Source organism: Rhinatrema bivittatum, chromosome 8 (genome assembly GCF_901001135.1).
Source record: "Rhinatrema bivittatum chromosome 8, aRhiBiv1.1, whole genome shotgun sequence".
In the NCBI taxonomy this organism is placed as follows: Eukaryota; Metazoa; Chordata; class Amphibia; order Gymnophiona; family Rhinatrematidae; genus Rhinatrema; species Rhinatrema bivittatum.
Genome location: NC_042622.1, coordinates 84,209,163 through 84,231,889, shown reverse-complemented (window position 1 = coordinate 84,231,889; position 22,727 = coordinate 84,209,163). Strand labels below are relative to the sequence as shown.

The following is a 22,727-nucleotide window of genomic DNA, read 5'->3' as shown; positions in this document are numbered from 1 at the left end:
TGTAGGTGTCTAGAATAGATTGAATGTCTGTTCTTCTACTCAGATGGGTTTTGGATTACAATGAGAAGATACTCTCTATCTGGGGCTACCATTATTTCATGTTTCTTTGATCTAATCCGGAGAAAAGTGAGATCATTCTGAGGATCAATATCTCTCACTGTGCTTCTGGCTTTCATTGACAGCTGATGGAGGAGACCAGCATATTGCACTGTGGTGGAGTTATCCAGTGTTGTTCTGATTGGGATTCCTTCTGCATTTACAACTATAAGTCCAATAACGCCTTTATGGGACTGAATTCTTTTCAATAGATACAGATGATATAGATGAGCTATAAGTCCGGATGCTTAGCTCTTATCACTGGCTGAGATGGCGGATTCATTTGTAAGCTGGCACAGAGAGTCTCAAAGTGCAGGAGATCACATCTCAGAATGATGAGGTATGGGAGACATAGGAATACTCTCGTTTCTAGGTTGGCCTGTTCAGTTGGGGTCTTCAGTGAGAGCTGGGTGGTGGGGTATTGCCATTGGTCTCTGTGAATACAGGCTACAGTCATTGTATTTTTCATAGTCAATCTGTGTTCTCTTCACTATCTCTCTCTGAATAAGAATCTTTACACTTCAGAGTCTACTACAACTTGAGTGTGAGATCTATCCAGCTCAAATGAAAGTACTGAACCCCAGGCTGTAATGGAATTGCTTAGCCTGACTACTCTGGCTAAGTATGTGGACTCAGGATTCTCACCAGGGCTTAATTTATAGACAAAAAAGGAAATGGAAGGGGGGGAGGGGAGTGAGATGGGCAGGGCCAGGGTCAGGTGTGAGTAGTGAAAAGGGCTGGGACAAGGGCCAAGTGTGAACTTTCTCACACACACACACACATATATCTAAATCAAAGTTATGTGGTTGCCCCTGTCTCAGGGCAAGCATATCCAACACCTGTTTTCTTCTCTGCTTCCTCCAAGGGCTGGGGAGCCATAATAATCCATTCATCTACTGGCTGTGTTCTATTTCCTCAGGGGAGCCATAACTGATATACACTGCTGGTTCTGCTCTGCTTTCTTGTGTCCCAGAAAAAAAGGTAGCAGAATGCCTTTCTAAGTTGTTCTGCCAGAAATTAAGCCCTTGGTAATGGACACAAAAAGAGGTTAAATTAGCACAAGTTTGAAAGGTGTGAGCAGTAGTGCCATTCATCAAGGCCACGGTTGAAGCCTTGACAATTGGCACTACTGCTCACAACTTTCAAACTGTGCTAATTTGCTAGGGGTCATCAGAATGAAGGCTTCTTACAGTACTTATCCCCATGTTTACAGATAAACAGACACGGTATTCAGTCAGGTAAGAAGCATTTATTGGATGCAAAATAAGTCCGAGTATCAGGAAGGAGAGACAAATGACCTGACAGTCACTGTCAGAGCTCCTTCTGTTCTCTGCTTGCACATTAGCCACTTATATAGAGAATTTCTTTCTTTGTTTACCAGCTTCCTTTTACCTCAGTACATCATGACATTTGGGTCTGCTTCTTTTCTTCTTAGCCCATATTGCCCCAACATTAGTATCTTTCCTGTTAAGAACATAAGAAAATGCCATACTGGGTCAGAGCAAGGGTCCATCAAGCCCAGCATCCTGTTTCCAACAGTGGCCAATCCAGGGCATAAGAACCTGGCAAGTACCCAAAAGAGAGATAGCCTGTTCCCACAGGCTATCTCTCTTCTGTCTGAGTTTCAACCTCACCATGGCGCCTGTGGTTTCGATGAGTCTCTTTTGTCATGAGACCCTTTTGTCTGGTTGTCAGATCTCCCCACTGGCAATGTTTCTTGTGCAATACAGTTGCAATATGTCTGCTAGAACTGTCTCTTGCTCTGCAGAAATATAAATTCAAACCCTTTTTTGAGTTTGTTCTTTGCTCTGCAGTGTCTACTTCAGTATCACCCCTTCCCCTTCTGTTCTCTGCAAAATAGGAGAGGGTGGGGGGAGGGGGAACAAAAGGGGAGGCCCTGGATTAAGGAGCAGAGTGGCTGCTCTCGTCTCTTTGTGCTCCAGGCTCACCCCTCTTCTCTTTCCCTGTAGGCTGCCTGGAGGAGAGGGGCTGGAGCAGAACAGTCCTGCTGCTCTGCCTCTTAAGCTTAAAAAGAAGTGCTGGAACTGCGATGCAGGCCATTCTCCCACAATTTAAGCCCTGGTTCTCATACATCATGTGACTGTGAACAAGTGTGGGAAAGGAAAAGATGCACAGAATTGTGCAGAATCATACGAAAAAGCCAGTTATTTGGGGAAAACTGTATGTGGTCTTTCAAAACTTACTTTAGGATAAGCAGATGGAAAGGGGTTATAACTGAAGGAAAGATGATTTTGCATTCCTGAACAACAGCATCATGCTGCACTTTTGTACTCTTGTGACAACAGAGAGAGGGAAGTATGTAATTGCTTTATTATTGCAACTATTGCCTTTGCTCTGTATGTGTGTAATACCTTTGCTTTCTGCTGGGTGTATAATAAAACACTGCTATTCAGGAATCCACTGTGTGTTGACTCAGAGTGTGAGTATGTATTTGATTTTGGATAGCAGGTACTGTCCAGAAGGGGAAGAGCCTTGGGGATACTGGCCTTTTTTCTGAGCATCGAGGATCTCACCAGGGAAGTGCCCTGATCTTGTATCTTGCTGCAAGTGCACAGTAAACCTGTAAATGGGCGAAGAATGTCCACAAAATTGCAAAAATGTGGCACCATCAAGTTAACATCCATGGGTTCTCTCTCCACATGATTACATTCCTTAGCAAAGTGGCCCCTCTCCCCACAACTAAAGCGTAGCAGCAGGCCTGTATCCTATGGCAGGACCTGGGTCGGTCCTTCTCTAGGGACCTTGATGGGCGCTCTTGGAGTCTAGGATCAAGGGTTGACTATTTCACAGCCTGGGGCACTCCTGCTCTGCCTGGGCTTGATGGAAGGCATCTGCAACTTCCATGGTGGTTTCTAGTATAAGCGTTAGGTATTAGCATACCCATTGCCTCATAGGCAGGAAGACCAGCTTGACCACTTCTTTGCCAGTTTTTCCTTCAGAATGTAGCCATTTCAACAATATATCCTTTAACCAAAAAAGAGGTTCTGTGGGCTTTCTCTGAGCTCTGAGACTGCTGCTAGTACACTTCTGGGGTACACCCCGATCATTCAAGAACGGCAGCCTTAACTTCTGCATAGGTGACCCTTCCATTTGGATTTGCAGTCTGATAGGCAGCTTGGCTGCTGCTTGTCAGCAAATTACACAGGCATATGATCCATCCTGCTAGCCAGGTAGTTCATTTGAGATTCCCTAAGAAACAGTCCACATCATCTCCCAGAGCCATCTTAAGGATCATGGGAGCCATGGAGGTAGGCCAGGCTGAAATAGTTTGCACAGCTTGTGCTAATTGTGTTATTGAAGCTTGTTGCTAGTCCAAATGCTGTTGTTACACATACTGCTGGGCACACTGGCCCTCTATGGCAGTCTGCAGCTGCTACTCTTCTGTGAGAGGCTGGAATAAGCACTCCATGCTGGCTCAGCAAGTGCTTGGGTTTAGTAGGCCCCTTGCAGAACAACAGGGAGAGAGAGAGAAAAAAAAGAAATCCTAGCCTGTCCAGCTCTGATATACTAAAACTTCCTCTCTATTCAAGCAAGGCTAGGTTCTTTAGCCTGATGGATTTAACTCTTAGGCTGCCACTGCAGCCAAGCCCAGAAGCCAAAAATTGGTAGTATGAGTCCTTGGTCTGTGCTGAGCTTAAACAGGTAATCCCACTCCTTCCACCACATGTGCTAGTGTGGGGGCAGCTCTTGACTTCATGGAGGGTTTCCAGATGACAGAAAACACATTTATTATTTACACTTTACAGAAAAGTAGAAAAATAAGCCTGCTTACCTCAGCACTGCTACAGCAAAAATCACACATACAGGATTTTGGTGTAATTCCTGATGCTCTCTCCTTCTGTTCTGGGCTTTCTGTTCCTCTCTGGGCTTGCGTATTTATTCTCCTGCCTGAGGAATGGACTGTGGGACGAGTTCCCACTCTGACTGGGTTTTAAGAACATAAGAACATAAGAAATTGCCATGCTGGGTCAGACCAAGGGTCCATCAAGCCCAGCATCCTGTTTCCAACAGAGGCCAAAACCAGGCCACAAGAACCTGGCAATTACCCAAACACTAAGAAGAACCCATGCTACTGATGCAATTAATAGCAATGGCTATTCCCTAAGTAAAATTGATTAATAGCCATTAATGGACTTCTCCGACAACTTATCCAAACCTTTTTTGAACCCAGCTACACTAACTGCACTAACCACCTCCTCTGGCAACAAATTCCAGAGCTTTATTGTGCGTTGAGTGAAAAAGCATTTTCTCCGATTAGTCTTAAATGTGCTACTTGCTAACTTCATGGAATGCCCCCTAGTCCTTCTATTATTCGAAAGTGTAAATAACTGAGTCACATCTACTCGTTCAAGACCTCTCATGATCTTAAAGACCTCTTTATATCCTCCCTCAGCCATCTCTTCTCCAAGCTGAACAGCCCTAACCTCTTCAGCCTTTCCTCATAGGGGAGCTGTTCGATCCCCTTTATCATTTTGGTCGCCCTTCTCTGTACCTTCTCCATCACAACGGCATTTGAAAAGTTTTTTGGGTTTTTTTTTTTTACATCCTAAAGTTGTTCCTCTAAATGACAATCCTTCTCTCCTCTCTCTGGTGTCTCTCTCTCTTTAGTTGCGAAGGAGTAAAGGGGAAGACAGAGATCACCTGGGAGCTTACGGTAAAATGGGCAGTATAGATAGCCCTTATGATCCTTATCTGCTGTCATAGTCTACCTTTCTCCCTTTCTCTGCCCTGTAGTCATGACTGTTGAATGATCCTGTTACGCCGCCCCCCCCCCCCCCCCCCATCATACCACCTGTGCAAATGAAAAGCCCTGCTCCAAAGTAGGGGGAATCACTTCAAAATCCTTGCTCTGAAGACAGCTGAAGTTTCGTCACTCTGAAGGCCTTAGAGCAGGTTGTGATTTTACACTATGCTCTGCCAAGACCGGCACCAGGCCCCCTCAGCAAAGGCCTGACCCCTGTGCTTATCAAGGACAAGAATCAAAGTCCCATATGTGCTGGGCAGCAGGCTCCAGCATAGTCACGCGAACTCACCTTTCCAGCTGCTTCTAATGTGACATTAGGAAATGCAGGATACAAACGCACCTCGTCTCTCCTTACCGCCCTCGCAAGGCCTGCCAAGAATGATGGAGCCCCCTGTCCTCTGGGAGCACGGAGGATAAGGTAACTCTTTCATATAGGCTCTCTTTCCTACATTCATCAGAACAAATAGAGGGAAACCCAGTTCAGAGCACCAGATGGGCGTCTCCAGCCCTGACCAGACACTGAAATAATGACCTTTCTGGAGGGGGGGGAGGGAGGACAGTTGAAATAGCATTTTCCAGTACTCAAATTTTTGGGGACAAGTCAATCTGTAACCTTCCAACCCCTTTTTTTTGTGTTCTGTAGTTAGGAACTTAAACCTTGGCTCTTTCTAATCATAACATTGTTGATTTTAACTATGTTCACTGTAATAAATATTAAACACACGCATTTCCTGAAACCTCCTCTTTGTCTTGTCTGTGTGTCTTCGCTATACTGTAAGCTTCATGAAACAGGAGCGGTCTCTGATGTGTATCACCTCATGGTGCTCTAGAAACGATTGGTGGTAAAATACATGTGGAGGAGGAGAGAACAGGAAAGTGAATAAAATGAGAATGAGGCGGGATGACAGAACAAAGGAGAAAAAGGGAGGAACAGAAAAAGTCACAGCATAAGGTCTGGATCTACTCTTTGGGATCCTGCTGGGCACCTGCAGCCTGGCTTGGCCATTGTCAGAGACAGGATGCTGGGCCTGATGGATCTTTGGTCTGACCCAGTATGGCATGTTCTTATCTTATTATGAGAAAGGCTGCAGGGAAAGAGTAGGAAAGTGACAATCTAAGAGAAAAAGGAGGGCAGAAGAAATCAGCAGGCATAGAGGGACAGACAGAAGAGAAACCCCTAAATAATCATCATGTACAGCGAGAGAGCGAAGTGGGCTGAGTGGACGAGAGACAGGCGGATGAGAGCTCCTGCAGATTCTGCACCTGACTGCCAGTCTGCCATTCCTGTGCACTCTCCTGTCACTAAGCACCTCATTAGCTCATTAATCTCTTCAAGAATTAGAATAAAGATGGGGAGACAGAGAAAGCAGCACAGAAAAAGACAGGAGGGGGTGATGGTAGTGGAAGAAGAGAGATGAGTGAGGAAGACAGACAGGGTAGAAAGAAAAGAGAAAGGTGAGGCAGTGAGAAAGATTAAAGGTTTTTAATTAATAACAACTTTAACTATATAACTTCTACTTTATTCATTTATAGTCACACAGAATATGTTGGCAGATAAGGACTGTTTGTCCTAACCAGTCTGCCCAGTTATTCCAGTCTACATTGCTCTAGGTCTGCTCATCACCTGTCTTGCTAAGGAGATCACCCACCTGGCAGTTGTATAAACTCCACCATCTCCTAAGGGGTCATTCTTTATCCTTTTCTAATCAGCTGGGGAGCGTAGCTACTCAGGCTATGCAACATACCACATCCCCTTAAAACTGATTTTAATTTTCCCTTCCTAGTTGTGGTTTCTTTCACACACCAGGTTCTCTACCAGCACCCGATGTGAAGGCTGCAAACATGCCATATGCTCTACCAGCACCTAGTGAACAGGATGCACACATGATACGTCCTCTGCCAGCATCCAGTGTACAGGATGCAACATGCTATATCCCTTACAGCACCTAATGTACAGGATGCACACATGATACATCCTCTCCCAGCATCCAGTGTACAGCATGCAACATGCTTTATCCTCTACAGCACCTAATGTACAGGATGCACATATGATACATCCTCTGCCAGCATCCAGTGTACAGGATGCAACATGCTTTATCCTCTACAGCACCTAACGTACAGGATGCACATATGATACATCCTCTGCCAGCATCCAGTGTACAGGATGCAACATGCTTTATCCTCTACAGCACCTAACGTACAGGATGCACATATGATACATCCTCTGCCAGCATCCAGTGTGCAAACTGCTACCTGGTATACATGTGGCACACATGAAACATCCTCTTCCAGTGCCCAGTGTACAGGATGTACCTGTGCCACATCCTCTACCTGTGCCTGGTTTACAGGATGCACACAAAAAAAAAAAATTTCTAGCTCGCTCATCCAAGCACCAACAACCTTAGCTAAGAACATCACAACACAGGAGTACCAAAAACCAATACCTTCAACTCTCCCTCACAATTACCTTCATTTCCTACATCACCTGCGGAGCCAATATGCTGACCTACCCCATCCCCGTCATTCACCATCACTACTCTCACAACTTGAGACTGCTACAACATCCCTTAAGCCACACCAAGAGATCTCTCATCCCCATCATGATTACACCTCTCACCCAGCTATTAGGACTCACTTTATTTTCTCTGACACTCTTCAATGCCCAATCCCTCACTAAGAAAACCCAAATCCTCAATGACTACCTACTAGACTCCAAACCAGACATCTGTGCCATCACAGAAACCTGGTTAAAAAGTTCTGACACTCCCCTGATAAACCAACTACCGATACACCTCTACGACTTCTTCTCAATACCAAGACTCAAAAAAAAAGGAGGAGGGCTTCTACTAGCCGCCAAGAAAGAATTCCATCTCACACAACAACCAGTCAAGACCCCCACAAAAAAACTGGAATTAGGTCTCTTCAAGTCAAAACATATCCAAATTCTTTTGGTTTACGCTCCACCAGGTATACTCGACACCGAAGCCTCCCTTCTCATAGAAACTATCGCCAAATACATCAACACAGACTCTCCAGCTATGATATTGGGGGATTTCAATCTTCATGTAGATGCCTCACCTCTCTCTACCAATGTTGAATCCTTACTCTCAACTCTCAGAGCCATGGGTTTTGAACAAATCATAAATAAACCAACCCACAAAGCAGGTCACACGCTTGATCTCATATTCATTAATTCTAACCTGTCTTACTATAATTCTCCAGACTGCACCCCTGTACCTTGGTCGGACCACTCCCTGATATCAACTACTCTCTCCACCAAAGTAAATCATATTGAATCTCAACCTCAATCTACCATCCACTTCCGGAAAGCATGCCCCTCCGACACTCTTAGCGAACATCTAACTAAAGATCTACCTAATATGGATATCTCCAACCTCAACGCGGCCCTTCTCTCTTGGAGCAACATCACGGAATCAATAGCCAACAAACTCTGTCCTAAAATGTCGAAAACCATCAATTGGTCACAAAAAAAGAAACAACCTTGGTTCTCCCCAGAACTGAAACTGATGAAGCTAGACCTCAGACACAAAGAAGGCTTATGGCGTAATAACCCCAACACCACAACTCTATCTGATTACAAACGTACCCTGCATTTCTATAAGATCTCTATTCTACAGACAAAAAAAAAAATTCTATGCTAGCAGAATCCACGACATACAATACGATGCCAGGGCCCTGTTTTCCTTCGTATCCCAACTCACAAAACCTTCTGCCCCTACCATCCCAGATGAACAGGCTCAATCAAAAGCCAATGAACTAGCACGCTTCTTCCAAGATAAAATCACAAACACACTGGCACTCCTTCCTACCAACCCAATGAACCCAGCTCTAGACTCCAATCCCACCCATCATCCCAGAGCCACCTTCGACTCCTTCGAACCTACAACCACTTTGGAGATAGAATCAACCCTTAAAAAAATGAAACCATCCAGCCATCCGACGGACCACATCCCTACTAAACTTCTGCTCCTCATCCCCAGCACCATCTCCAGAGCACTGACTAACTTCATAAACTGTTCCCTAACTCAAGGAAACTATCCAGATGAGCTAAAATCTGCATCTCTCAAACCCCTCTTGAAGAAACATAACTTGGATACAAAAGAACTCTCCAATTACAGACCTATATCTAACCTTCCGTTTCTAGCAAAGCTCACAGAGAAAATTGTGAACACACAACTCTCTGACTACCTCGAGGAACATAAAATACTATACCCCTCACAGTACGGTTTCCGGAAATCCTCCAGCACAGAAACCCTCCTCATCTCCCTATCAGACCACATCCTCCTGGGTCTTGATAAAGGGCTTTCATACCTACTGATCCTCCTAGATATCTCAGCGGCTTTCGATACGGTAAACCATGCCATTCTTCTAAACCGCTTATCTGACATTGGAATCGCTGGACTCGCCCTCAGATGGTTCAACTCTTTCCTCAAAAACAGAAGCTACAAGGTTAGAGTCAACAACAGAGAATCACCAACTTATAAAGCAACGCTAGGCGTCCCACAAGGCTCTTCTCTATCCCCTACCCTCTTCAATATCTACTTACTGCCCCTCTGCCATCTACTCACAAACCTAAAACTAACACATTACCTCTATGCAGATGATGTGCAGATATTGATCCCCATAAAAGATTCTCTGCCAAAAACGCTCGACTACTGGGAAAATTGCCTGAAGTCCATAAAAAGCCTCCTCTCTAGCCTGAACCTGGTTCTAAACGCATCCAAGACGGAAATCCTTCTTATCTCCCCTGAACACTCGACCAACACTGACATTACAGCTCTGGACCCACAGATCTCTCAAACCAGAGATTTAGGAATTATACTAGACAATCATCTAAATCTAAAGAAATCAATTAATAATATCACCAAGGACTGTTTCTATAAGCTTCAAGTTTTAAAAAGAATCAAACCCCTTTTCCACTTTCAGGACTTCAGAACCATCCTCAATCCACGTTATTTTCAAAAACAGACTACTGCAATGCCTTACTCCTGGGGCTCCCCATTTCAGCCACAAAACCTATACAAATGCTCCAGAATGCAGCAGCGAGAATCCTAACCAACACCAACCGCCGTGCTCACATTACCCCCATCCTTCGAAACCTGCATTGGCTGCCAATAAAATATAGAATCCTATATAAAGCTCTCACGATAATCCACAAATCTATTCACCAACAGCTCACACTAGACCTTCAGAACCCTCTCAAACACCACTTGTCCGAAAGACCCATCAGAGAAGCTTATAAAGGGACCCTTCAAGTCCCACCTTCAAAATACACCCGTCTAAAAACCACCAAAGAACGTTCCTTCTCCACAGCAGGCCCGGTCCTCTGGAACAGACTTCCGACCGACCTAAGACTGGAACCTTGCCTTCATACCTTTCGAAGACAACTGAAGACGTGGCTTTTCCTCCAAGCCTTCCCCTAGTCAAAATGCCACTTCGAACTCAGCCTAAGGAATGAGATAATTACCAATCTCATAACCAGTTATTTATTATTTATTTGTTGCTTATTTCCGCCTTACCTTTCTTCCTGGCTACTCTAGCCCCCAAGTTCAATGCCCCTGTTTTATGTAACTTTGCTTGATTCAGCCTTCTTGTTCTTGGTTACACTTGTTTTTCCCCCCAAGTTCCATGTAAACTGGCCTGATGTGAATTTCTATTCGTGAAGTCCGGTATAGAAATATATATTAAATAAATAAATAAATATCCTCTACCTGTGCCCAAAGTACATGGTATGCACACGTCACATCCTCTACCAGTGCCTGGTATACATGCTGCACACACACCATATCCCCTACCAGCACATGGTATACATGTGGCATACATGCAACATTCTCTGCCAGTACCCAGTGTACAGTATGTACCTATGTCACATCCTCTACCAGTGCCTTGTTACATGCTGGGCACATGCTATGTCCTCTATCAGTGCCCGGGGTACATGTTGCACATTTGGCATATCCTCTACCAGTGCTCGGTGTACATGCTGCACACATGCCACGTCCCCTACCAGTGCCTGACTGACATACATGCCACACATACCCAATATCCTGTACCAGTGGCCGGAGTACATGGTATGCACATGTCACATCTTCTACCAGTGCCTGGTTTACAGGATGTACACTTGCCATATCCCCTACCAGAAACTGGTATTCATGTGGTATACATGCCATGTCCTTTACCAGTGGGGCCGATGCAATATGGTGCGCTGAGCCGAGCGCACTCTTAACGTGCAGTTGGACGCGGATAGAATAGGCGCTAATCAATCCCCTAATGCAATAAGGGGATTAGCACATATTCAACGTGCATCCAACGCGGAGTGAATGTAATAGCACTCTTCATATGCAAATGCAAATGCATGTGAATGAGGCTATTAGGCATTCACTCCTGTGCAAAAAGAAAAATGTGCGTCTCAGACGCACATTTCACTGTCATATATTAACGCCTGCCAGGAGCAGGCTTTAATAGATGTGCGCATCGAAAAAAGAAGAAAAAGAAAAGAAATAAAAGAAAAAAAATTTTACAGTTGGACCCATCACAAAAACCGACACAGAGTTTATCAGCGTTGGTTTTCGTGGCTGTCCGCCGCTTAGGAAAACCGACGCCGATAAACCCAGCATTGGTTTTCATGACCGCTAAAAACCAATGCCGAGTTTATCGGCGTCGGTTTTCCTTACTGCCGTACGGTGGTCACGAAAACCGACGCCGGGTTTATCGGCATCGTTTTTCGTGACCGGCGTACAGCAGTCACGAAAACCGTTTGGGTTTGCATTAGCAAGGATGCGCTAGGGTCGCAAGTGACCCTAGCACAACCTTGCTAACGTGACCCCCTAATTTTAATATTGCATGGCGCCCCCCTGTGGTGCGCCATGCACGCATTAAGAGAGCAGGTGCTGACTGTTCAGTGCCCACTTTCTATGCGACTTTATTGCCTCGGCCCCAGTGTCTGGTGTACAGGTTGTGTATATAACAAGTCCACCCGGTGTACACGCCGCATTTATGGATTTCTGTCAGGGATGTTTTGAAAGTGAATAATCAGGCACTTAAAGGAATTTATTGTCCAAAACTCTGACATTCTTTTCCTTTCATTACTCAGAAAGAACTCTCCTTCATCTAAAGGACTTCCTTGATGACTCTTTGCAGTTCTAGTCAGATTGTAATCCTCTGTATGATGGGGTGGGGTATGGAGGCAATGGGTTTAAATACCTGGAGATAGGAGCAATCCATTTCAAAGTCAAAACTTCCTGGCAATGGGCACGAATCCCCTTAAAACTCATTACAATAATGAGGAGCTAAGGACTGCAGTAGGTGAGACTGTAGAGCCATTTCAAAGCTCCCAGCCAAAATCCACACTGCAAATTCTCTCACCCCCCCCCCCCCCCATTTTCCCACCTGTTCAGAGGAGCTGCTGCAGTGCCTCCCACCCCAACTGTTCATAGAAACCACTGCAGTCCCTGCAGAACCCATCTCTACCCACCAGTTAGAAGACTCTGGAGTGACTCCCTCTCCCCCATTTATCTGCTAAGAGCCACTGCAGTACCTGCAGTTCCTCCTACTGGGCTTCAAAGATACATCCTCGTTGCTTATATGACCATTTCAAGAGAATGCAAATCTGCCTGGCCAACTGCATCGCCTCATATAGCTCATTAAAAGTGTGATAATGTTGCCACAGGGCTGAAGCCCAATACATAAAATCACACCCCTGTGTGTCAGTGTGCACACATGTACCCTATTGAGAGTGTGTGTGTGTGTGTGTGTGTGTGTGTGCTTGCAAGCACACTCATCCATGTTGGCATATAAATGGTTGTGTTAGCTTACAGCACAGTGTTTGCAGCTGTATTGCTGGCAGGGTAAGGAGGAGTAGACTTTTACCTTCCTCACCACAAATAAGAAAATGCTACTTTAGTATCAAACACCACATGTCATAAACATCTGAAGGAGAGGAAAACAGATGGCAGTGTGATTCCCCAGGTCCCAGGTGGTGCACACCTGTCCTAGGTAAGCTGCACTTCTATAGTCGGTAGAGGGGAGGCATTCTGGAGGAGCAGGAGGGGCCGTAGGAGGGGAATAGGCTGACTTCTGAAAGTGCAATTCTTTCACCAAGGTCCCAGCTATTTTCAGGGTCCCAGAATTCAAAATACATGTCTTACTCTGAGACTACATGCTAACAGATCAAGGCCATGTTTCTTACTCTGTTGCTACCTGCCAGGACTTCACATCCCAGCACACCACCATGTGTCCCAACATGCCAGCACCATGCTTCTTCTATTTATTTTCCTCTCAAGAAGCCTTAATATTCTCCCCACCTCAAAATGATATATGTTTCCACATTCCCCTCTGTCTGTCTAGTTAAACAGCACAAGAAAAACAAAAGGCCCTGATGCAAAAGCTCAGAAATTGTGCTGAATGGGTCCTAGTAGGGTGTGCCGGTGACTGAGTGTATAAAATCCGGCTACCCCCCTTTCCACTGGAAACCTGAAAGGCTGGGAATTGGGACAAAGAAAGACCATTTAATAGTATGACCTTCCCCAGGTATGCCCTTCCTGACGTTTCCCGCACAGCGCGGGTCTTTTCTGAAGGTGGAACTACATACATACCGTTGTAGACCTGTTCAGAGAAGCGGAGCGCAAGGCCTTGCTTAATTTTCCTCACTTCCCTGTCCATGGTGAAGGCCTCGATGTCTAAATGTGCATGGTAAAGGATGGTTCCTGCTGGGGTCTCGTAGATACCTACCCATTTTTCCAGGCAGGGGGAACATAAAAAGAGAGAGAGAGAAAAAGAGAAATGTAAGAAACTGAAATTGTCAGCAAATGACACAAATAATGACGGCGGTGACAGGAGAGCTGTGGTCGCACCCCATTCAGTCCCAGCTTGCCGTAAAATGCATCTGTCATTACTGTCCTGCTGGGCCCGAGACAGACCACTCCGCACCTTGTGGAGAAAATGTCTAGATTCCCCTTTCTGAAGAGGCTAAATGACAGGGTTCAGGAGCGGATCCCCCTGCCGATGCGTGCCCACCGGCCTGCCTCTGAAAACCTGTAATTAAAGCAATGTGAGAGAGCACAGGCACAGGAAGAAGGGGGCCAGAAATACCCTCTCACACCCTCCCCCATTCTCCTTCAGCCCGAGAAGCTTTAGCTGTAAGACAATGTCAAATGCTGTTACCTTAGGGGAGGAAGGGGCAGTTCAGTTTTCCTTCATCTCCTCCCCCCTCCCCCCCCAACCAGCACAGGCACACAAACATGCACACAAGCACACGCAGGCATAAAACCTTCAAAGATTTCAGTTTTCTCCAGAACCAACATGATTATTAGAACTGCACTATACACACACATACACCTACAAAACCCTACATTATCCATAGACACATAAAAATACATTATATGCACAGACACACACACATATATACACACATATACATACCAGTACACACACACATATATACACACCTACAAACACACACATATATATATATTTACACACACACAAGTATACTAATACATACACACATCACTGCACACATACACAAATATACAAATACATATACACACATCAATTTGGCACCCTCTCCCATTGATCTCAGTACTTTTGTCCTATAAGAAGTTATCTGCACTGACACATCTTCTACTGGTCCTTATTGGGAAGAGTTCAGAAACCATCACTGCCACCTTACATGGCTAGAATTGTCTGTGATAAATCCCAGCCTCCACTGACCAGAGGCAGCATGCTGTAAGAACAGCTGTATACATGCAAAAAAGGAGACTGAAACTCAGCCCAGCCATTCACAGAGTGAGTCTTAATCACAGCCTCCACATCTCTCAGTCTAGCCAGTCACAAAGTGAGCCACTGATCCCAGCCTCCATGCCTAATTCAGCCCAGCCACTCACGAAGTGAGCCTTTAATTACAGTCTGCACATCTCTCAGCCTAGCCACCCATAAAGTGAGCCTCTGATCCCAGCCTCCATGCATAATTCAGCCCAGCCACTCACGAAGTGAGCCTTTAATTACAGTCTCCACATCTCTCAGCCTAGCCACTCATAAAGTGAGCCACTGATCCTAGTCTCCATGCCTAATTCAGCCCAGCCACTCACGAAGTGAGCCTTTAATTACAGTCTCCACATCTCTCAGCCTAGCCACCCATAAAGTGAGCCTCTGATCCCAGTCTCCATGCCTAACTCAGCCTGTCCAATCAGAAAGTGAACCTCTACTTCTGTCTCAACCCTCCCTTGAATTTATCTTTCTCCCTTAAATCCAGTGACTGCAGGAGTTTCTGGTACTTTTTCAATCTCCTTTGCTGTGACAGTCATTTGATGTTACAAGGCTGCAGTGAGCTTGGAGCCTCTGACAGTGGGAACAGGAGATACTGCAGGGGGAAATAGAGCTGACAGCCACGCCTCCGAGAAATAAAAAAACTAAATGAAGAGACACCTTCAAAGTGACAGTCGCTGCCTCTTCAAGTGTTTATTTCTATCTCTCTACATTTACAGGAGACAGAGGTGACAGAATGGAGGCACTACAGCTCTCCCCCCTCCCACCACGCACCATAATTACTGGAGAGAGGAAGATTGGGTGGGTGGGTGCATGTCTATGTGATGGGGGTGTACGAGTGGACAGTGAGGCGGGAGAATGTGGGAGAGCAGCTAGCACTGTGCATATTTCTAATTTGCAAGCATTACTGTCTCCCAAATTGGGCAATTTCTCTGAGTTGCCTATGATATAGCAGTGCTACGCCCGCTAACGCAGTGCTGTTTTGATGCTGATGAGACATGTGGGCCCTTGTGCTGCTGGAGGAGGAGAAGGGCTGAGATTCCTAACAATAAACAGATAATCAAAAACCATAAATAAATAAACTGACTGAGGAAGATGGAGGTTGGCGGCACATGAGATGTCAGCCTGGGAAAAGCATTTCAGCATTGCAGCAGGTCTGGCACAAAGAGGGCTGGAGTGCTCAATAATAACATTTCCAACCTCATTGCAAGACGGCAGGGAGCCCCACCCAGGAGAATTAAACCTCTGCCTGCCTGTTGCATCCTGGAAATGGACAGCATCGTCCCCTCTTTATTCATGTGTGGGAAAAGTCTAGAACTATTTAGCTCCCTCCCACAAAGCAAAGCCAACAGTGTCCTTCAATGAAAAAACGGAAGGAGGTGTGCTGTACAAGTGTCTCCGAAAAATGTTCCCAGGGGTCCACCAGGAAGGCATTGGGATGCTCTTAGACACTCCTGAATGGCAGCAGTGATTCTCTCTCATGCAATGTCAGCGAATATTTACCCCCAAACACTGGCACAGATAGCCAAAGAGGCAATGGTGAGTTATTGAATGCACAGTCTAGTCACTCCATCCTGGGACATTGTGCCCCTAAACTGCTCTGGTGATACAGTCAAGACAGAATAGAAAAAAAAAAAGTGGCCTAGAAGTTAGGACAATGGGCTAAAAACCAAGGAAGCCAAAGTTCAAATCCTATTTCTCCCACTGACACTCCTTGTGACTTTTGACAAGTCACTTTATCTCCTCTTGCCTTAGGTACTCACTTAATTGTAAGCCTTGGGGGGTCATGAATTTATTGTCCCTGAATACTAATAATACTGTATGCCACCTTAAACACTGTCTAGAAAAGCAAACTAAAAAGCCCAAAATTATTATTTTTATGGGAGAAGGGGTCATGGGATGAGATTTCACAGCCAGATTTGACCACCTATTACCCATATCCCTTACATCCCACAAACAGCAGCCAAATGATCCATAACGCTAGAGATGCCTTGCAGGGCATGCCCTGCGTTTAGGATTATCTTTTATCTCCTCAGGAGATGGATACTTTCGGAAGAGCCTCGTTAAATCTATTTTTATGTTTTCTTATAATGTAAATGTATGTTCCCTTGTACATCGCCTAGACCTATTTTTATTGTTAGGCGATTCATACATTTTAATAAATGTAAATGTATTTAAGATTTAGAAGGTCCCTTACTCACTTTCAAAATATATTGATTGTCTACTGGTCCCTTCAGCAGTAATCCTTCATGTACTGATTTTAGTAATATGAACAAAGGAGGAGTAGGAGAGAGGGAAGACTACAGATAAGGACAGTAGGAGCACACCAAAGGATGCTCAGGATGAGACATGAGAGGCAACACGAAAGGCACATCAAGGTCACCATGTCTCAATAGAGAAAAGACGAGAAAAACAAAGAAAGCATGACAGATGAAAAGAGATAAAAGGGACAAAAAGTGAAAGAAGGGACAAAGAAATCTTAAAAGAAGTGAAGGAGAAAGCTGGAGAAATGTGAGAAGAGAAAAAAGGGAGGTAAAAACATTAACAGAGAAAGGAAGAGAGAGAAATATAGTAAGAAGAATGAAAGTGGGAGGGAGGGGAAATTCACATGGAGTGAGAGGAGAATGAAGGTGGGAGAGAGGTGTGCAGGGAAGAGAGAGAAGAAGGAAGGAGAGAGGATGGGTGTGCAGGGAGTGAGAGGAATGGGGAGTAAAGGAACGAGAGGTGCACAGGGAGGTAGAGAAGAATAGGGGAGGGAGAGAGGTGCACAGGGAGTGAAAGAAGAATGAAGGAGGGAGGAGAGAGGTGCAGGGAGTAAGAGAGGAATGAGGAAGAAGAGGAAGAGGTGCGCAGGGAGAGAGAGGAACAGGGGAGGGAGGGTGAGGTGCATAGAGAGTGAGTGAGACCTGGAGGAAGGTGCACATGGAGTGAGAGGAATAAAGGGGAAGGGAGGGAGAGGTGCACAGGGAGTGAGAAAAGAATAAACGAGGAGGGAAGGAGAGATGCACAGGGAGTGAGAAAAGAATAAATGGGGAGGGACAGAGAGGTGCACAGGGAATAAGAAGAATGAAGGGGGAGAAAGGGGGGCATGGATTGAGAGAAGAATGAAGGTGGCGGGAGGGGAGGTACACATGGAGTGAGAGAGGAATGAAGCAGGAGAGAGGGAGTGATGTGCACAGAGTGAGAGAAGAATGAAGAGTGAGGGAGGGAGAGGTGTACATGGAGTGAGAGAAGAAGGAAGAAAGAGGGAGGGAGAGGTACACATGGTCTGAGAGAGGAATGAAGCAGGAGAGAGGGAGTGATGTGCACAGAGTGAGAGAAGAATGAAGAGTGAGGGAGTGAGAGGTGTACATGGAGTGAGAGAAGAAGGAAGAAAGAGGGAGGGAGAGGTACACATGGTCTGAGAGAGGAAGGAAGGATGAGGGTGGGGGAGGTGTGCATGGAAGGATAGAAAAATGAAGGAGAGAGGGAGAGGTTCACAGAGACTGAGAGAAGAATGAAAGAGGGAGGGAGAAGAAGGAAATTGAGTAAGAGATGAAGCGGGTGGGAGGAAGTGAGAGGTACACATAGGGTGAGAGAGGAATGAAAGGGGAGAGAGGGAAAGGTGCCCAGGGAGTGAGAGATGTGTGAGGGGGAGGGAGGCAGAGGTGCACAAGGAGTGAGCGAAAAATAAAGGGGAAGGGGGGAAGATGCACATGGATTGAGAGAGGAATAAAGGGGGACTGAGGGAGAGGTGCACAGGCAGCGAGAAAGGAATGAAAGGGGAGGGAAAGAGAGTTGTGCAGGGGGTGAGAGAGGAATGAAGGGGGAGTGAGGGAGAGATACACAGAGAGTGGGAGATAATGAAAGGGGAGGGGAGTTGGGCAGGGAGTGAGAAAAGAATGAAGGGGAGGAGCACATGGAGTGAGAGAGGAATAAAGGGGGACTGAGGGAGAGGTGCACAGGCAGTGAGAAAGGAATGAAAGGAGATGGAAAGTTGTACAGGGTTGAGAGAATGAAGGGGGAGGGAGAGCGGCACAGGGAGGGAGAACTGCACAGGGAGGGAGAGAGGGATGAAGGGGGAGGGAGGGAGAGGAGCACAGGGAGTGAGAGAAGAATGAGGGGGAGGGAGGGAGAGGAGCATATGGAGTAAGAGAGGAATGAATGGGGAGGGGGAGAGGCAGGGAGAGATGCACAGGGAGTGAGAGAGGGATGAAGGGGGAGAGAGGGAGAGATGCACAGGGAGTGAGAGAGGGATGAAGGGGAGGGAGGGAGAGATGCACAGGGAGTGAGAAAAGAACGAAAGGGGAGGGAGAGGGAGGGATAGATGCACAGGGAGGGAGAGAGGGATGATGGGGGAGGGAGGGAGAGATGCACAGGGACTGAGAGGGATGAAGGGGGATGGAGAGATGCACAGGGAGTGAGAGAGGGATGAAGGGGGAGTGAGAGAGAGATGCACAGGGTGTAAGAGAGGGATGAAGGGGAGGGAGGGTGAGATGCACAGGGAATGAGAGAGGAATGAGGGGTGAGGGAGGAAGAGCACATGGAATGAGAGAGGAGGGAGGGAGAGGTGCACAGGGAGTGAGAGAGGAGTGAAGGGGGGGAGGGAGGGAGAGATGCATGAGGAGGAGGGAGGGAGAGATGCACAGGGAGTGAGAGAGGGATGAAGGGGGAGGGAGAGATGCACAGGGAGAGAGAGAGGAATGAGGGGAGGAAGGGAGAGGAGCACAGGGAGTGAGAGAGGAATGAGGGGGAGGGAGGGAGAGGAGCACAGGAAGTGAGAAAGGAGTGAAGTGGGAGGAGGGAGAGATGCACAGGCAGTGAGAGCGGGATTAGGGGGAGGGAGGGAGATGTACACAGGGAGTGAGAGAGGCACAGGAAGTGAGAGAGGGATGAAGAGGGAGGGAGGGAGGGAGAGGAGCACAGGGAGTGAGAGAGGAATGAGGGGGGAAGGAGGGAGAAGAGCACAGGGTGTGAGAGAGGAATGAGGGGGATGAAGGGAGAGGAGCACAGGGAGTGAGAGAAGAATGAGGGGGGAGGGAGGGAGAGGAGCACAGGGTGTGAGAGAGGAATGAGGGGTGAGGGAGGGAGAAGAGCACAGGGTGTGAGAGAGGAATGAGGGGTGAGGGAGGGAGAAGAGCACAGGGAGTGAGAGAGGAATGAGGGGGAGGGAGGGAGAAGAGCACAGGGAGTGAGAGAGGAATGAGGGGGGAGGGAGGGAGAGGAGCACAGGGAGTGAGAGAGGAATGAGGGGGGAGGGAGGGAGAGGAGCACAGGGAGTGAGAGAGGAATGAGGGGTGAGGGAGGGAGAGGAGCACAGGGAGTGAGAGAGGAATGAGGGGTGAGGGAGGGAGAAGAGCACAGGGAGTGAGAGAGGAATGAGGGGGGAGGGAGGGAGAGGAGCACAGGGAGTGAGGAGGAATGAGGGGGGAGGGAGGGAGAGGAGCACAGGGAGTGAGAGAGGAATGAGGGGGGAGGGAGGGAGAAGAGCACAGGGTGTGAGAGAGGAATGAGGGGGATGAAGGGAGAGGAGCACAGGGAGTGAGAGAGGAATGAAGGGTGAGGGAGGGAGAGGAGCACAGGGAGTGAGAGAGGAATGAGGGGTGAGGGAGGGAGAAGAGCACAGGGAGTGAGAGAGGAATGAGGGGGGAGGGAGGGAGAAGAGCACAGGGTGTGAGAGAGGAATGAGGGGGGAGGGAGGGAGAGGAGCACAGGGAGTGAGAGAGGAATGAGGGGGGAGGGAGGGAGAGGAGCACAGGGAGTGAGAGAGGAATGAGGGGGGAGGGAGAGGAGCACAGGGAGTGAGAGAGGAATGAAGGGTGAGGGAGGGAGAGGAGCACAGGGAGTGAGAGTGGAATGAGGGGTGAGGGAGGGAGAAGAGCACAGGGAGTGAGAGAGGAATGAGGGGGAGGGAGGGAGAGGAGCACAGGGAGTGAGAGAGGAATGAGGGGGGGAGGGAGAGAGAAGAGCACAGGGTGTGAGAGAGGAATGAGGGGGGAGGGAGGGAGAGGAGCACAGGGAGTGAGAGAGGAATGAGGGGGAGGGAGAGGAATGCTATAAATATCTGGGGACCATTCTGGCTTTATAGCAGTGTGGGCAGGGGGGGATGGGGGCTTTTCAGGATTTGGAATCTTCTTATATTGGAAATTTTGTACCCTTTTGCTTTTGTTGTGAACAGAAGCAAAAAAGTGAACAGGAAATAAGCTCTGTCTTATGCTAAATTGTCCCTTCTCCAAAGGGTTAAACAGAAAATACTAAAGCAGAAAATCCAACCCCAGAAAGCTTTGTTCTTCTGGTAGAAAATAGGAGGTCTAATGCGTTAGTGCTTTCCTCCCTTCATCCCTGCAGATTTAATTTACTTCACTTAATTAGCCCTCCTTCAGAGCAAAAACCATAATTTGATAATGAGGGTGTGAAAAGACACAATATGCTAGAAAACTATTACATTTGCAAGCACTCCCCCCAATCCACCTCCAGCCCTCCCCACTTCTCTTTGCTTTGAACTGAACAATTCCACTCTGAGAAGCTCTATTGTTAGCTTGGAACAGTTACCAGGCAGAGGGAACCACATAAAGCTGGGTACAAGTACATGCCATACATTTATAAAACATGTAGACATGCAGACACATGCACATACAGATATGCCTATAGATGCATACTAATAAAAATATCCAGATACATAAGCATTCATACACACAAACATTCAATGTCGTCGGTACACATCTGCATGTTCTCACATAAAGACACACCCACAAGCACACACACCAACATCACTTACAGAGACTCATACACCCACGCGCAGTCACTCTGCCTGATGTAACCTCATACAAACGTTGCATATGCCCATCAAAGCATGTAAAGAAGCATGCAACCGTATATACACACTCATAAGCACAAACACACACATTCATATCTACACAGAATCAAGAACTTGCTAGACACAAGCACTGTGCGGTCACATGTGCACAAATAGAGCACAAACTTAAAGATCTATCCACTAAAACTTACACTAACTTTTTTTAATGTATGCTTACTAAAAGGTTTAATGTGTACACATGGAGCCTGACTTTCAAAAGCATTTACACGTTTAAAATTGGGTTTTACATGTGTAAATGCACTTTACCTCTGTAACAGATCGATACTGTAACGTGCGGTTGAAGATTTCCCGTCTGTAACGTGCTGTGAGCGCACAATTCGGACGCGTAAGGCGATCCAGCGATTCAGTCTCCAGTTTCACGCGTCCTTAGTGCTTCTTAAAACAGACGCATAACCCTTTCCGCACCCAGCATGTATATGATATGTAAATGAACGAATTAGCTGTATAATGAAGGAATTAGCTATTCCCCTCCGATACTGTGACGCGCGCTCAGATTATCTCCTTTGTAACCCGCTATTTTGCCGCGTCCTTAACCTGTTAGATTACCGCTACCCTCTACTTGGTGTTAGTGTGGTGTTAGTGTGGTGTTCGAAAATTAAAACGGGAATAAAGTGTAAAAAATGGGGTAAAACCAAAGGGAGTAAAGTGTAAAAATCCATGGACAACCTCCATATTAACATTGCAGCGTAAGTTGTTTATTTATATGTATAAATACCTGTCACTTTCCTGTCATTTTCCGAATCCCCCAGGCATGCGGTCATCGAGGCGGCGGTGGGAGCCGGCGGGCGGATGGGCGCCCGTTCATCCAGGCGGCGGCGGCGGTGGGAGCCGGCGGGCGGGTGGGCGCGCGTTGGATCCAGGCGGCGGGAGCCGGCGGGCGGGTGGGCGCCCGTTCATCCAGGCGGCGGCGGCGGGAGCCGGCGAGCGGGTGTGCGCGTGTTGGATCCAGGCGGCAGTGGGAGCCGGCGGGCGGGTGTGCGCGTGTTCGATCCAGGCCGCGGCCGGGTGGGCGTGCATTCATCCAGGCAGAGGGAGCCAGCGGCGAAAGCGGCCTCCGGAGGCCGCTTTCGCCGCTGGCTCCCTCTGCCTGGATGAATGCACGGCCCCTGCCGGCAGTGAATGAATGCCCGTGCGATTTCTGCACTCAAGGCAGTCACATGGCGTGACGTCAAGCGTCGTGACGTCACGCCTTGAGCGCCGAAATCGCACGGGCATTCATTCACTGCC

The 22,727-nt window shown here is 47.2% G+C and overlaps 1 protein-coding gene and 1 pseudogene across 2 annotated transcripts in view; both read right to left on the bottom strand.

The window, feature by feature from the left end:
* ASS1 (argininosuccinate synthase 1) overlaps window positions 1–22,727 on the bottom strand; it is a 230,497-nt gene that overhangs the window by 54,738 nt on the left and 153,032 nt on the right. For both annotated transcript variants that reach the window (XM_029612119.1, XM_029612120.1), the window contains exon 13: window positions 13,474–13,605. In XM_029612119.1, the coding sequence (XP_029467979.1) occupies window positions 13,474–13,605 (132 nt within the window). The remainder of the gene's footprint in view (window positions 1–13,473; window positions 13,606–22,727) is intronic.
* LOC115096702 lies at window positions 25–7,392 on the bottom strand (annotated as a pseudogene).